General features: G+C 41.5%; 1 protein-coding gene across 2 annotated transcripts in view; it reads left to right on the top strand.

Annotated features, from left to right (window-relative positions):
- SIL1 (SIL1 nucleotide exchange factor) overlaps positions 1-15,697 on the top strand; it is a 218,973-nt gene that overhangs the window by 135,045 nt on the left and 68,231 nt on the right. For both annotated transcript variants that reach the window (XM_030319258.2, XM_030319266.1), the window contains 2 exons: positions 3,874-4,065; positions 9,831-9,952. In XM_030319258.2, the coding sequence (XP_030175118.1) occupies positions 3,874-4,065; positions 9,831-9,952 (314 nt within the window). The remainder of the gene's footprint in view (positions 1-3,873; positions 4,066-9,830; positions 9,953-15,697) is intronic.

The following is a 15,697-nucleotide window of genomic DNA, read 5'->3' as shown; positions in this document are numbered from 1 at the left end:
GGGTACATGGTACTCCTAGATTATTTTTCTCATTTTCTGTGAGCTTATAATTATTGCAAAATAAAAAGTTATTGTTGCTGTAAAGGCCTTCCTGAGGGCCAGGTGCACATCACTTTTGTGAGGTAGAGGAGCCTTGTTTCTTACCCTGCTCACTTGCCTGTCATCCAACAGCTCTAGGCAGTGACTCAGCTTCCCTGGACCTCTTTGCCCTTCCTTTGGCGGCCATCCAGGGTCCTTTAGCTGGGTGTAGGGGAAGCATTTCACTCTTGTTTTAACCCAAAGAAACAGGATATGACATCCCTTAGATGTGATTGCTCTGCTAGGAGCTTGGTCTTTTTTTAAGAGAGACTGATTCATTTCTTTGGTTGGTGTTTCTATGGAGTACTTATAACTGGGGAGAAAACCCATAGTAATAGATGGGCAGTTTGGAGCCGACAGCTATTCATCATTCTGCTTTTTATAAATATTCGTGCATTTTAATTTTTCTTGGAAGATAGAGACTCAAAACCACTGTGATCTTTCAGACTCTCTTTATGAACACTATCCTCTAAAATTGGGAAGTAAACAGGAGTGTCACATGTGTAAAGTATCTAATTGAAGTCTTTTGTTCACCTCCAACATAACTTCGTTTTTAAAACTTTTGTATGTGTGTACAGTGCGGAGGGATTGAGAGAAAATTGAGACTTGAGTGTAGTACATACAGTAATTTAGCCACTTCAGACAGTTGAACAAATTGTACACCTGTAGTTAGATTGACAGTAATGACAGTGATCTAATTTTCATCAGCAGATTGCTCCCACTCTGGTAGCTCTTTACCCACAGTTTCCTATGTCCGGTTTCCCTAAAATGTTGCTGGATTGGGCAGGGCAAAGTGAAGGTATTCAGTCATTGTAGAAGATAGAGAAGCAAGGTACAGATAATTTGACCTTAAACCTCAGCCTTTTCGTGTGAGGTTAGGGGTTGAAGGTGAGCTTTCATTGCTTCCCTTGACTTCAGTGATTGCAACAAGAAGACTTTCCATTCTTTTTGAACATCGTAAGTCAGACTGGTATAAGTGAGCCTTGGAAAATCGTGTGTTTTGGGGCAGAGGTCTATATGGTTAGACTCTGAGGGCTGTCTTCTGTGGGCATCCTAGAAGGTACAGGTTTGGTTCTAGGCCACTGCAATAAAGCAAGTCGGATTAATTTTTTGGTTTCCCAGGGCATATAAAAGTTATGTTTATTTTATACTGTACTCTGTTAAGTGTAGGATAGCATTATGTCTAAAAAAACCAATATACATACCTTAGTTCAAAAAAACTTTATTGCTGGGGTGCCTGAGTGGCTCAGTTGGTTGGGTGCTTGAGATCATGACTTTGGCTCGGGTCATGATCTCAAGGTTTGTGGGTTCGAGCCCTGCGTCAGGCTCTGTGCTGACAGCTCGGGGCCTGGAGCCTGCTTCGGATTCTGTGCCTCCTTTTCTTTCTCTGCCCCTTCCTTGCTTGTTCTGTCTCTCAAAAATAAAAAAATGAACTTAAAATTTTTTAAAAAAGGAGCTTATTGCTGAAAAATGCCAACCACCTGTGCTTTTAGTGAGTTGTAATCCTTTTGCTTGGGGACTGTCCTGCCTCAATGCTGATGGCTGCTTGACTGATGAGGATAGTGGCCACTGAATTTTAGGGTGGCTGTGGCAGTTTCTTACAGTAAGTGAAGTTTGCCACATTGAAGAATTTCATGAACAGTTTCTTTGTAGCATGTGATGCTGTTTGATAACATTCTACCCACAGTAGAACTTGTCTCAAAAAATTGGGAGTCAGTTCTCTCAAACCGTGCTGCTGTTTTATCAACTAAGTTTACGGAATATTCTAAATCCTTTGTTGGCATTTTTCAACTTTGTTTACAGCACATTCACCAGGAGTAGATTCCATGTCAGGCAACCACTGTCTCTGCTCATCCGTGAGAAGTGACTCCTCATTTGCTAAAGTTTCATCATCCTATTTATTGTAACAGTTTAGTCACATCTTCAGGCTCCACTTCTAATTCTGATTCTCTAGATATTTCTCCCACATCTGCAGTGACTTCTTCCACTGAGGTCTTGAACTCCTCACATTCATCCATGAGAGCTGGAACCTCCTTTTTCCAAACTCCCGTGAATGTTGATTTTTTGACCTCTTCTCATAAATCAACAATGTTCTTAATGGTATCTAGAACTGTGAATCCTTTCCAACAGGTTTTCAATTTACTTGGCCCAGTTCCATTAGGAGAATCATTACCTATGGCAGCTGTAGACTTACAAAATGTATTTTCTTAATATTCTAATTGGAACTTAAAAGTTGAAGTGAATCCTTGATCCGTGGGCTGCAGAATAGATGTTATGTTAGCAGGCATGAAAACAACATTAATCTCGTTGTACCTCTCCATCAGAGCTCTTGGGTGACCAGGTGCATTGTCCATAAGCAATAATGCTTTGAAAGGAATTTTTTTTCCTGAGCAGTATGTCTCAACAGTGGTCTCAACATAATTGAGTAAACCATGTTGTAAACAGACATGCTGTCATTCAGGCTTTGTTCTATTTATAGAATACAGGCCCGATAGATTTAGCTTAATTCTTAGGGGCCTTGGATTTTTAGAAGTAAATAAACACTGGTTTCAACTTAAAGTCACCAGCTACATTAGCCCCTAAGAAGAAAATCAGCCTGTGCTTTGAAGCCAGGCATTTATTTCTCCTCTCTAACTATATAAGTCCTAGATGGCATCTTCTTCCAATAGAGGGCTATTTCATCTACATTGCAAATCTGTTGCTGAATATAGCCACCTTCGTGAATTAGCTATATCTTCTGGAAAACTTGCTGCATCTTCTATATCAGCACTTTTGCTTCACCTTGCACTTGTATGTTATGGAGGTGACTTGTTTTCTTAAGCCTCATGAACCAATCTCCGCTAGCCTCTAAGTTTTTCTTCTGCAGATTCCTCACCTCTCTCAGCATTCATAGAATTAAAGTGAGTTTAGGGCCTTTCTCTGGATTAGGCTTTGGCTTAAGGAAATGTTGTGACTGGTTTGATCTTTTTTCCAGAGCGCTAAAACTTTCTCCATATCAGCAATAAGACTGTTTTGCTTTCTTATTGTTCCTGTGTTCACTAGAGTAGCGCTTTGAATTTCCTTCAGGAACTCTTGGCATTCCCACCTTGGCTAATTGTTTGGCACAAGAGACTTGTCTTTTGCTATCTCTTCTTTTGATGTGCCTTCCTTACTAAGCTTGATCATTTCTAGATTTTTATTTAAAATGAGACGTGAGACTCTTGCTTTCGCTCGAACACTTAAGAACCCATTGTAAGGTTATTAATTGGCCTGATTTTATTATCACTGTGTCTCAGGAAATAAGGAGGCCCGAAGAGAGGTAGAGAGATGGGGGAATTGCCTGTCAGTGGAACATTCAGAACATACATAACATTGATCACTTAAGTTCACTGTCATATGGGTGTGGTTTGTTAACCCAAAACAGTTACAGTAGTAATCTCAAAAACCACTAATCATAGAGCACAGTAACAAATATAATAATAATGAAAAAGTTTGATATAGTCCAAGAATTACCAAAATGTGACAGACACAAAATGAGCAAATGTTGTTGGGAAAATGGTGCTGATAGCCTTGCTAAATGCAGGTTACCACAGACTTTAAATTTGTAAAAAATGTATTATCTCTAAGTGTGGCAAAGTGAAGTGCAATAAGATGAGATATTCCTGTGGTAGGATTTTTGGATAGTACAGATGAAAGAAGGTTTTGAATTCTGGAGCAGTAGTTGTTTGAAAATGGGCATCCATGGTAGACCACAATAGTCTTGGGGAAATGTCTCCAATTGACCTAATTATCTCTTTGCTTCAATTATCTGCTTAGGCAAGACAGGCCAAGATTAAACGGCTCTTTCGCCCCATTGAGGAGCTGAAGAAGGACTTTGAGGAGCTGAATGTTGTCATTGAGACTGATATGCAGATCATGGTACGGCTGATCAACAAATTCAATAGTTCCAGCTCCAGCCTAGAAGAGAAGATTGCTGCACTCTTTGATCTTGAATATTATGTCCATCAGGTAATGTATTTCTTTGTCCATAAATCTGACTTTTAACTAACCTCTCTGACAACAAACATCCTTGCCCTGAATCCTAAGGAAATAGCATCAACATCTTTACTTCTCTCTCAGGGCATATAGTACTTTTAACCTAGACCAATAGCTATTATAGTAAGATAAATTCTAGAAGGGAGGGCTAATCTCTTTTTCATTGGGAATGTTAACCTCCATTATTTTTTCAACAGTGATGATACAGCAGAGGCAAAATAGACAACAATTGAAGAATGAAAAATTTAATAATGAGATAATTCAAATTTAAGATTGTGATAATGGCTCCAGAGTGTAATGTTGAAGTATATAATAGGGAACTTAGCCTAGTTAGAGGTGTTGAAAAAGGCTTTTGTAGATAAAGTTTTATTGGGACACAGCCACACATGTTTTTTAATGTATTCTATTGTTGGGGACTATTTTTATGGTACAGTGCAGAGTTTAATAGTTGTGTCAGAAACCCTATGGTTCACAAAAGCCACAAATAATTACTGTCAGCCCCTTTGGAAAAGTTTGCCAACCCTTGGATCAGATTACTTTAGGCAGGGGAAATAACATGTGCAAAGAGTCTAAGGTAGAGAAGAGTCTAAGGTAGAGAAGAGTCTCACCAGAGCTTGGTGAGACTGAGGACCTGGGAAATGCTAGATAGGATAGCATACCTAAAGTGAAAAAGTTAGAGTTTCAGAGAGGTGGAGTTGGGAATAGCAGGCTCTTTATGATTTTATCCTTAATTTTAAGACTCGTTAGAGAGTTTGTAGCAGGGAAAGGACTGATCACACTTGGGCCATAATTATAATAGTTAATATTTATTGAGCATTACCACAGACAAGCCACTTACTCAAGTACTTTGTACACATCATTTCGTTGGCTTCCACAGCTGCCTTTTGAGTGGGTGTTGTTATTAGTTCCATTTTATAACTGAGGCAAGTAAGACACAAGTCACATCTGAGATTGCCCACGTTCACCCAGTTAGTGAGTGCTAGAGCTGGGATCTGCAGTAAGGTCTGTCTGACCCAAAACTGTGCTCTTCACCTTTTGGTCACTCTGCCTCTTCCAGGATACTGGTATCATTTGAATGAAGCTCAGAAGGGCTTAGGTAGATCTAAGGAGAAGGAGCCAAGAAAACCTGTTTATTATTCAATAAATTAATTTATTGAATGCCAGTTAAGTACCAAGACCTATTACAGGCACTTAAAATACATATAGTGAGCAAAATTGGAGCTTACCGTATAGCAGAGACAGATAATAAATGTAACTCATAAATAAATTACAGATGGTGTGTTTAAATTTGAAAAATGCTATAGGAAAATAAAGGTAGATCTTGGTAAGGACTGGCAGTGTTGGAAAGGAGCATCTCAGGCAGGAGAAACAGCAAGTACCAAACCCTTAAGGTGGGAGCATGTGTAGTGTGTTTATGGAATCAGAGCAAGTCCATGTAGTTGGAGCTGAAAGAAGAGAGGGAAGTAGATGAAGCTTAGATAATGAGAGGAAGATAATGGGGTGCCTTGTAGACCATGGAAAAGAATATGAAACTGAACATTATTAAAGGCTGTTGAGCATAAGAACAACATGCTCTGACTTGGCTTTAAAGGATCCCTCTGCCCATTTTGTTAAGAATTAGACTGGAGGCAGGGGGTGTGGGTAGAAGCACGGAAACCAGACAGGAGGCTATTGCGGTAATTCAGACTAAGGATGATGGTGGCCCAGGAAGACTGTGTAATCATAATCAAAAGCTTGTTTGAGATCCTCATCAAGATACAGATCTTCAGCATCCTCCCACGCATGACTGCGTCCTTGTTCTCTATAAACTAGGCTAAAAGACATTCTTTCTTTCTTTAGTATTTTGCCTGCCTTTGTGATGAGAGAGGATGAGTGTATACTCTATCTGCAGGAATTATGATGTGGCCTCTTCATCTTCTTTCTTTGCTCATAACTCTTTCTCAGGCCTCAAATAGCAGGTCTGTGATCCTCTTAGAGAGAAAGTGGGCCTGAGTTCTCTTTCCCTTTTCCTGTCTTTCTCTCCAGGGTGAAAAACAAGAATTCCAACAGCTTTTCCGTTGCAGATATTTAAAGGATTAAGGATCCTAGGGGTTAGTGGCCAACTCAGTCCTGCTCTGATCTTGGCAGCTTTTATTTTTTTCTCACTTAACATACTTGGGTAGATCTTTAGGTATCAGGTTTCTATAGGCCCTTGACTTTAGTTGAGCATAAAAGGCCAAAATCACTGGAGAACTTATAGCCACAGGGCAGTGAGTACCCAGGAGGCTAGCAGGGCCCAGACAAAAAAACCACTTTTTTTTAAATGTTTTATTTATTTTTGAGACAGAGAGCGTGAGCAGGGGAGGGGCAGAGAGAGCGTGAGACACAGAATCTGAAACAGGCTCCAGGCTCTGAGCTGTCAGCACAGAACCCGATGCGGGGCTCGAACTCAGAAACCGCTAGATCATGACTTAAGCTGAAGTTGGACACTTGACCGACTGAGCCACCCAGGCGCCCTCCAAAATTTTTTTCTCATGCAAGCCTGCCAGTTATCTGGTGGCGGGTCCTCTCTAGGGTGACGTTCTATTCTGCTTTCATGGGTTACTAGGTGGGGTAAAAAGTTTCTTCAACATCACGTAACTTAGTTTGAGGTCAGCCCTGGAACCATTTTCCTCATGAGGCCAAACTTGGCTCTGTTGGCAGAAGAGTCATAAATGTTCTGAGTCATCGGCCTTTAGATTAGAAATACAAGGTTCTCGCTTTGGGCTGGTATGTCAGGCTATCATACCACAGTGTTGAATTGTGATTTCACAGGGGAATTAAAGGAGACACAGCTTAACCTTTAATTCTAGTTGTGATGGGGAGTTGGGTAATAAAGTGCTAGCTTTGAGGAAGATAGGACTCCCCTTGCCAGAAACTTCACCAGTCCACTCTGGTTCTAGACTCACTGTTTAGAAACTTTGAGGAGCCACAGGCTTCAAGGACCCAAACAGGCTCTGCCCTAGGACTCTTCACAGCTATATTGGAATTATTAAACAAGATTTGTGAAAAGCTAAACTGTGTATTTGGAAAATAGTGAGTGAGTTATGAGGTACAGCCTCTGTCTGCCCTATGTACCCTAGGGCAGTATGTTTGCCTCCCCTCACATGACTCCTCAGTTATTAACCATCATTTCTCCCTTTCTCTGTTTCCTATCCTCTCATTGCCTGTACAGTGCTCTGTTCTCTCTTTTCTGCCAGAGTGTTGGCACAGTTCCCTTACTCATGCCCGCCCTTCCTCCCTCTGCCTTGAGTTTCTGTCCACCTGTCCCTCCCCAAACTGAAGGCAGCCTGGGGAAAGTTATAGCCCCAGATCTAGATGGGGAACTGCAGACCTGGGCCGTGATGATGCCTTCTCCTGTGTGATACTGAGCAGGGCCCAGATTTTGAAGCTAGATCTTCTGGGTGTGCAGTGAGCAGAATGATTCTTCCTCATCTTCAGTGAAATAACAAATGAGAAAACATATTGAAGAGATTGAGGTGCTTATCTAAATGTTAGAATTTATAACACCCTGAATTGTCTTTGTAGTAATAAAGATAAACTACATCTGCATCAGAACCTCTAGGACTCCGGGCTGTGTTGCTCTGCGGCTGTTAGACTGGCAGCTGCTCCATTAAGAACTCCTACCAGATTTGACAAGTGGCCACCCCAGGCATGGAATGACAGGGCTCTGAGCCATGGCTTTGTTATCCAGAAAACTTGGAGGAGGGAGGATCAAAAAGAGGCAGTGCGTTCTTAGGTTTTAAAATTAGAGTATGTGAGAAAGGAAGGCTCATGAAGTATTATTAGTGCTTATGTCAGCAAACAGTCAACTCTCAGTCTCCCTAGTTGGCTGGCCTATGGCCCAGTAATCACTCCTCTTCATAAGGACGGATTGGGACAGAAAAATCCCAGCCCTGGCTTAGGTCCGTTATGGCACAGCAGACTCGATGCTTGTTCAGGACCCTGGATTGGCCATGTCTTTAGGTCTCTGGTACCAGGGATCCATCCATTTTGTTGGCACAGATACCCCAAGTTGCCTTTTTTTTAATTCACAGTAGACTTTATTGCAGTAACATTTTTTTTTGATCAGATTTGTTCGTTGGTTTAACAGTTATTTATTAGGGTTCCTGGGTGGCTTAGTCCGTTAAGGGCCAGACTTCAGCTCAGGTCATGATCTCACAGTTCACGAGTTCTAGCCCCACGTTAGGCTCCCTGCTATTAGCACAGAGCCTGTTTTGGATCCCCCCCCCTCCCCTGTCCTGCTCCCACACTACCTCTCTTTCTCTCACTCTCAAAAATAAACATTTTTAAAAACCCAATTATTTATTGAGTACCTAATTATATACTCGACGCTGTTGTAATCACTGTATCTACAAGAGTGGACAGACAGAAAATAAAACTGCTCTTGTGGAGATGATATCAGAATGTATAAAAATGATCTTCTAAGTGGTAAAAACAGGCTAGTTCCACTCAGAAACACAGGAAGAATCAGAGTCCTTCAAACTCAGTTTCTCTGTTAGAGCCTTTGTCTAGTTTAGAAGGACAAAGTTAGGAAGTGGCTCTGTGGCATCTGGAGGAAAAAGGTGGGTAGCAGATACATTGTTGGGCTCTAGCTTCCTGCATTGTCCTGATGATTTGTAGAGTGGAATCCACTTGTGGGCAGGAGGCAGCCTTTGTATCAACAAAGGTATTTCCAGTGGAGACCATAGTTACTGCATGAAGGAAACCGGATCCAGTGACCTTTCTGAGCAAGTTGAGTGTTCTTGTTCCAGGATATTAATGAAGCCTGGGGCATGATATTCCCTTTAGAATAAAAGAGAGTCTAGACTTGGGGCTTTGGACCTTAAAGGATAGCCTAGACCAGTGCTGTTTGATAGAATTTTATCACACTATATAGCCTTTGAGAGAGACTTCTGTATACATTTTATCATGAGTGCCCTCACAGTGAGTCAGCCTTAGACTGTATGAAGTGAGGAAGAGAGAGGAGAGGAGGTATTATTGGTATTCTTCCTCTAGCACTCTGCTAGACCCCCTTTCCTGTGCAACAGGGTTCATGTTACATAGTCCCTTGACTTCTAATTAAAAAAACAGCCTTTGGGGCGCCTGGGTGGCACCAGTCAGTTAAGCATCCAACTTGGGCTCAAGTCATGATATCATGGTTTGTGAGTTGGAGCCCTGCATAAGGCTCTCTCTTGTCAGCACAGAGCCCACTTCAGATCTTCTCCCCCCGCCCCCCCCCACTCTGCACCTCCCCTGCTCATGTTCTCTCTCTTCCTCTCAAAAATAAACAAACATTTAAACAATAATAATAACAAAATTTGAAAAAGCCTTTTTTTGTGTGTGTGTCTGCTGCTTCCACTGCCTGCATTAGGACTAGACATCAATAGGAAGCATGGCACTATTTACTAGTCCTGACGATGTCAGATCTTTGTGTTAACAGCTTGTACATTTGGAGTAAGCTTTGTGATTCATTATGGTTTTAGAATTTTCCAGGACATGTTTGGCATAAACAATAACTAGGTGCCATTTCTGCCATTTCCACACAGGTGCTCGAAAATCATGTTAGATGAATTCAGAAATCTCAAATTTATGAATTTAGGTTGTTTTTACATATCTTTTTCCAGTTAGAAAGGTCTCCATTGGTTTTTACTTGATTTTTTAGGCTTTTAGAATAGTCACCAAAAGAAAGGCAGTAATCCTTGATGGCTGGACTGTACTAAGCCATGTCTTTGTTACAGATGGATAATGCACAGGACCTGCTTTCCTTCGGTGGCCTTCAAGTGGTGATCAATGGGCTGAACAGCACAGAGCCCCTGGTGAAGGAGTATGCTGCATTTGTGCTGGGGGCTGCCTTTTCCAGGTGAGCGGCATGACATGGATGGACATCCCATTGGCAGAATTGTGGGGGTCCTTCAGGTGAAGTATAGCTTTATTTTTGGCCTGATTGGCCTGGAAGAAGGTTACACTTTAACTTTTTCTTGCACGTGCCTATCCACATTTTAGTGTAATCCTAATGAAACGAGAGTAAGAATTTGATTCTGCCCTTACTCCGAGTAGATATTTTTACCATGTACAACTTTCTGTTCTGCCTTCTCTTAAGGACATTTAATAATGTACTGTAGGTCACATTCTTTTGTATTCAAAGCAATAAAAAGTTAGAGCAACCATAGCTAGTTGGGTGGGAAGGAATGAACTCTAAGAGTTGATCCTTTTGCAGCGAAGCCATGTCTGGTGATGAATAAATGATGAACCTGACCAAGGGGGGCCTCTTGGAGGGGATTATGTCTTCTGATTGTCTGGTACCAGTCAACATGCAATCAGGTTTTTGTACTCTCTGGGTTGGGATTTGTTTTAATTTCACTTATTCTGGCTTATGCTAGAAAAGTGATAAGGCAAGAGGAGTGGGGAGGCAGCATCTCTAAAGGGTGGATGCAAAAAGGTTTTTGGGTACTACATCACTATACTAAAAAGGTCAAGACGTCTTCAAGCTGCAGTTGGTCCTTGGTAGCTGTAGTTCTTTTCATTTTTGAAAATCTGTTCCTATCTGTTCCTGTGCCTCTAAAATAACCAGTATTCTGGATCTTGCTGCACGGGCATGGGTGGTGGCTGTTAGGGGTTGTTCTGCTTGAGTGCTGGGATTAAGATGTTGCAGCAGAAAGGCTATTTTGAACATTTCTACCATTGCAGGCTTTGTTTTGAAAAGATTTCCTTTGCCTTTCATCCATGTTTATTGTCGTTTAATCAGAATCTCTGATGCCTTCTCATTGTGAAAGGCTTCAGCATCTTTTTTTAGTAAATTGAGGGGCAAAGCTGGGAAGGCTAGAAGAATTGTTGCATGAGGGAAGGCTGAGCACCCTGCACGTCTTTGTGTCCCTTATGGCTAACGTGCCTTGATATTCAAGCCCTGGTTATCCTGTGGCTGTATTGTTGACAGTCAAGGCTGTGGCTTCCAGGGCCCTCCACCTCCCTCAGTCTCGTCTACCAGGCCTAGACAGGCTCTTAGGAAGCCCAAGGAAATGTTTGCATGTGCATCCACTGGAATGGTAGAGAAACCGTGAGTTTGTCATTGGTAACATTGTGATTTCAGCCCTAGAGAGAAGTCCAGGGTCTTACCTTCAGGGCTTTAAAAGCTTGAGAACTTACTGAGGCTCACTTTTTGTTTCTCAAAAGCCATGAAATAACTAAATCAAACATTAGTAAGCTCTCTCCCCAGACTCTTTATGGAATTCTTTCCTGTAATCCCAAGTACCTTCTTTCTACTTTCAATATGAGCAAATGTCCCTTGACATTGCTTCTGGAAACTCATTTCTTGGGGGAAACTGTGTAACATTCTTGATGTCACATCTTATTTAAAAGGAACTAACTAAATGACTTGAGAAGCATGCATTAGGTCTGGTTAGCAGGCCATAACTCACCCTGGGGGTGTGCCAGTACATGGTATTATTAAGACTTCTCTGTGATTGTATTAGCATAAGACCACGTTAACATTTATGCAGCATCACTAAAATTTAAATAGAGATAAATATAAAATATCGCAACTTAGTGTTTTGGTGGCAAGCAAACTGCTGTATTTAAAATATTCTAGCCAAGCTTTTGATGGCTCACTGGAGGGCAGTTACAGTGACAGCATGGTATGGTGCCAGAGCTTTTGGAAGCCAAAAGCAGGCTCCTAAACATCATGAAAATGTCATTGTTTTATGCAAAGAGGAACTTGATGCAAGGTAACTGTTTCCATGCAGAGAGGCAGGCTTCAGTGCTCTAACCTGATATTCATGACTTACTGTTGATGTCCTAAGTGTTGGTTTTGCAGCTCCCTACCTGCCCCCGGCATACAGGTATGCACACACATACCATGTGTGTATACGCACGTGCACACACACACAGTGTGTGATTGGTTGAGCTTGCTCTTTGTCAAGAGGACATTCAAGGGATAGTGAGCATGTTGAAAACATAGTCTCAGTGTTATTTAGGCATCTTTCCTCCTTGTTTTCTGCTTATGGGCAAGAATGCTGCTCAGTCCAGAAGTTCGAGTATTTGGGATGACCAGTCAGACCACAGCACCAAGAGTCAGAAGATCTAGGTTCAAGTCCAGTGTCTGTTCTTTACTGATTGTTTGCCCACAGTCAAGTGATTTCACCTTTCTAAGCCTCACCTTTTCTTTTTTCTTTTTTTTTAAATTTTTAATATTTTTACTCATTTTTGAGAGACAGAGTGCAAGTGGGGGAGGGGCAGAGAGAGAGGGAGACATGGAATCTGAAGCAGGCTTCAGGCTCTGAGCTGTCAGCACAGAGCCCAACACGGGGCTTGAACCCATGGACCGTGAGATCATGACCCAAGCCAAAGTCAGCCACCCAACCGACTGAGCCACCCAGGGACCCCAAAGCCTCACTTTTTCATTTGTTAACTAAAAACAATGATAGCTGTTCTCTGCATCGCAGAAGGTTGAGTGAATATGAAATAACACAATATACAACATGTCCTGTGAAAACGATTATAAAGCTCCTGTCAGTGATAAGGGGTATAACATCATCATGTTCACTATGAGTCCTTTTTACTATTGAGTTTTCACTGTAAGGCAATTTTTATTTCTTTTGTTTTCACAGTATAAACCTTTATCTTCCTAATTTTCTTCTCTGCTTCTGTCCTACCACATATATATCTTGGTACTAATCTTGATGTTTCATGAGGGTGTTTATTTGCCTACTTGGGTTAATTGCTTAATAAAGCCTCCACACACATTTCTGTGGATAAAGAGATATCTTGCCTTATGTTAAACATGAGGCAATTATTACAAGATCAAGAAGAAAGAGTTGACGTAAATGTAATTGACATGGCCAGTGAATGTTACATGGCCCCTGTTCCCTTACTTAAATATTATTCACACTTACGTATGGGTCACAGACACTCATTTTTTGCTGTTTGTTGCTTTTGTATAAGACTGGTCACTCTCTTGCATAAGAAGATAGGCAGAGATAGGGAGATTGGGGTCTGATGCCTTTGGCAGCTTCATTTTTTCATGGTTTCTTTCTTCCTTCCCCATCGCACTGCCCCTTCCCCCCGCGTCCCCCCATCTCCCTCTCTTTCCTTCTCTCTCTGTTCTGCCTCCTTTTTTATTCTTCAAGTCAGTTATTTTCACTGGCCTTTCTCTGACCTGATATCATCTCATAAGGGCACTTGGGTCTGTTTGTGTACAGTCTGACTTACCAGGAATCTCTGGCATTCTGGACAAGTAATTTGTGCTTCTGTGTGTGAGAAGTCTCTGAAAGGCCTAGTGAATTTGAGACGCCATGCAGCCTCCTGTAATCTGGTTTCAGTTTTATTTCTCAAAGTAAAAAATACTTTGGCTTCTCTGCCAAAGTGCGGGCTACCTTCTTTTGTTTCCTCTTACCTCTCTATGTGTAGCTTTTACGTTTTATCTGTCAGGAGTTAAATTATCAAGAAATTGGTGTGCTTGCCCCAGGGAACACTGGCTTTTGCTGTTCTCGTGCCCCTTTTTCCATCGTTTTCATGTTCTGTATCCATCTTTAGTAATTCACATTCTCATCTGCATATGTATGCGTTATTATGCAATTATATGGGGTTGTAGGTTCCCACTGAAGGCAGTACTTCTGTTTGAACTCTCCACAGTTCGTAGGGGTCATGGACCAGTGCCTGGTACAAAAAGGGATGTACATGTGCCCTCAGTCATACTGCAATTAAATTCTGTTATGATGGATCCCTGGAATAGGATTCTGTTCTATCCTGTCTCTTCTGGTCATCTGCCTAGGAACCTCCTTAGCAGATTTTATGTTAGTTACATCTCCTTATAAAATGAATGTCTCCCCCGCGCCTGACCCTGTACTCCTTACGCCATGCTTTCTTGTCTTTCTGGTTTCCTCAGTTATACTCTTCCCACTAAAGTTTTACCAATTCATTTTTTTGCCATTTGGCCAGTGTCTTATCACCGAGTCCCATCTCTTCCTGTTAGCCTCCAGCTTCCAGATGTTTATCCTGCCATCCTTAGTGAATTTCAGTGCCCATCTGCATCTTCTCTTCTCTTTCTTGATGGCTTTTATGAGTTTGCTGGGGATCAACAGTCTCCCCTCTCTTGACCTTTATCCTTACTTCTGTTATTCACTACATACCTTGAAATTCATTTCCCATTTTTTTCAACATCTTATGTTCTCTGACTACTTCCATTATTCACATTCTCATTTCTACTGCTGAACCTGGCTTTTAGCCTTAACTTGAGCTCCAGCCTCTGTACATCTATTTTCCCCTTCCATCAGTGTTCCTCACCTTCTCCCCTCTCTCCAGGCTCCTTCCTCTTAGCTCACAATGTTCTCACTTACTTATCCAGTGGCTCCTTACCACTACCACTTTACTGTTGCCTCCAGCATGACAACCTATATGTTCCTTCCCTTCCAAACTCATTAAAAGAATAGACAAAAAGGGATCCAATTAAGTGCACATGAGCATTATGTTCCTACCATTCCTGAAAATTTTCAAGAGTATTTTGGAATCATTAACATCTCTGTAGCAGTCAACAATGTCAATCACTCCTTTCCTTTGGAAACTACTTCTTGGGGCACTTGGCTGGCTCAGTCAGTGGAGCATGCAACTCTTGATCTTGGGGGTGTGGGTTCGAGCCCTATGTTGGGTAGACGTTATTTAAAAATAAAATCTTTTTTTTTTTTAACGTTTATTTATTTTTGAGACAGAGAGAGACAGACCATGAACGGGGGAGGGTCAGAGAGAGAGGGAGACACAGAATCCGAAGCAGGCTGCAGGCTCTGAGCTGTCAGCACAGAGCCTGACGCGGGGCTTAAACTCACAGACTATGAGATCGTAAATTGAGCCGAAGTTGGACGCTCAACTGACTGAGCCACCCAGGCGCTCCTAAAGATAAAATATTGAAAAAAAAAAAAAAAAAAGAAGAAACTTCTTGGCTGCCATGTGATTGTGGTCCTTTGATTCTTGTATTTCTGAAATTAATTATTCCCTCTCCTTTTCCTTTTATGGCAACATCATCATGTTACTATTTCCTAATTATAGCTATTCACCAAGATTTTTTTCTGACATTTTCCCTTTGCTCTCTCCCTTTTCTGTACCAGTGGTTCTGTCTATCCCCATGGTTTCAAATCCTGCCTCATTGTGGATGATTCCAGTATGAATGTTGAAGTCTAGCTCTTCCCTCAAGTCTCATCCTCCATTTCTACCAGTCTAATTGCACCTCAAACTCAAGGAGAAAAAAGTGGAATTACTTTCTGTCTCTCTCACAAACTAAGTTTTTCCTCCCACATTCTCTTTTTATCTATTCTTGGCAGTGTGATTGTCGTAGTTACCCAAGCTTGAAACTTTTGAGGGATGTTTGAGTCGTCTTTGTCTCTCTTTAGTTACTTACTTGGTGAATGAATCTTTTGGATTTTTATTTTCACTATTGTGTCTACTAAAAAATGATTTCCCTTTTTTAAGATCTATTTTAAGGAACTTGGATAATTGTGAGGACAGCAACATGTTCAGAAAGGGAGGGTTCACCCTCCTATTGCTAGGAAATGAATAATCTAAACCAAGCACACTAATCCCAATCTCTGTGGATGTAGATTGATTTAGAGATGTGCATGTG

This window comes from Lynx canadensis, chromosome A1 (assembly GCF_007474595.2).
Source record: "Lynx canadensis isolate LIC74 chromosome A1, mLynCan4.pri.v2, whole genome shotgun sequence".
NCBI classification, from domain to species: Eukaryota; Metazoa; Chordata; class Mammalia; order Carnivora; family Felidae; genus Lynx; species Lynx canadensis.
Note: the sequence above shows the minus strand (reverse complement) of the source record. Positions and strands in the feature narration are given on the sequence as shown.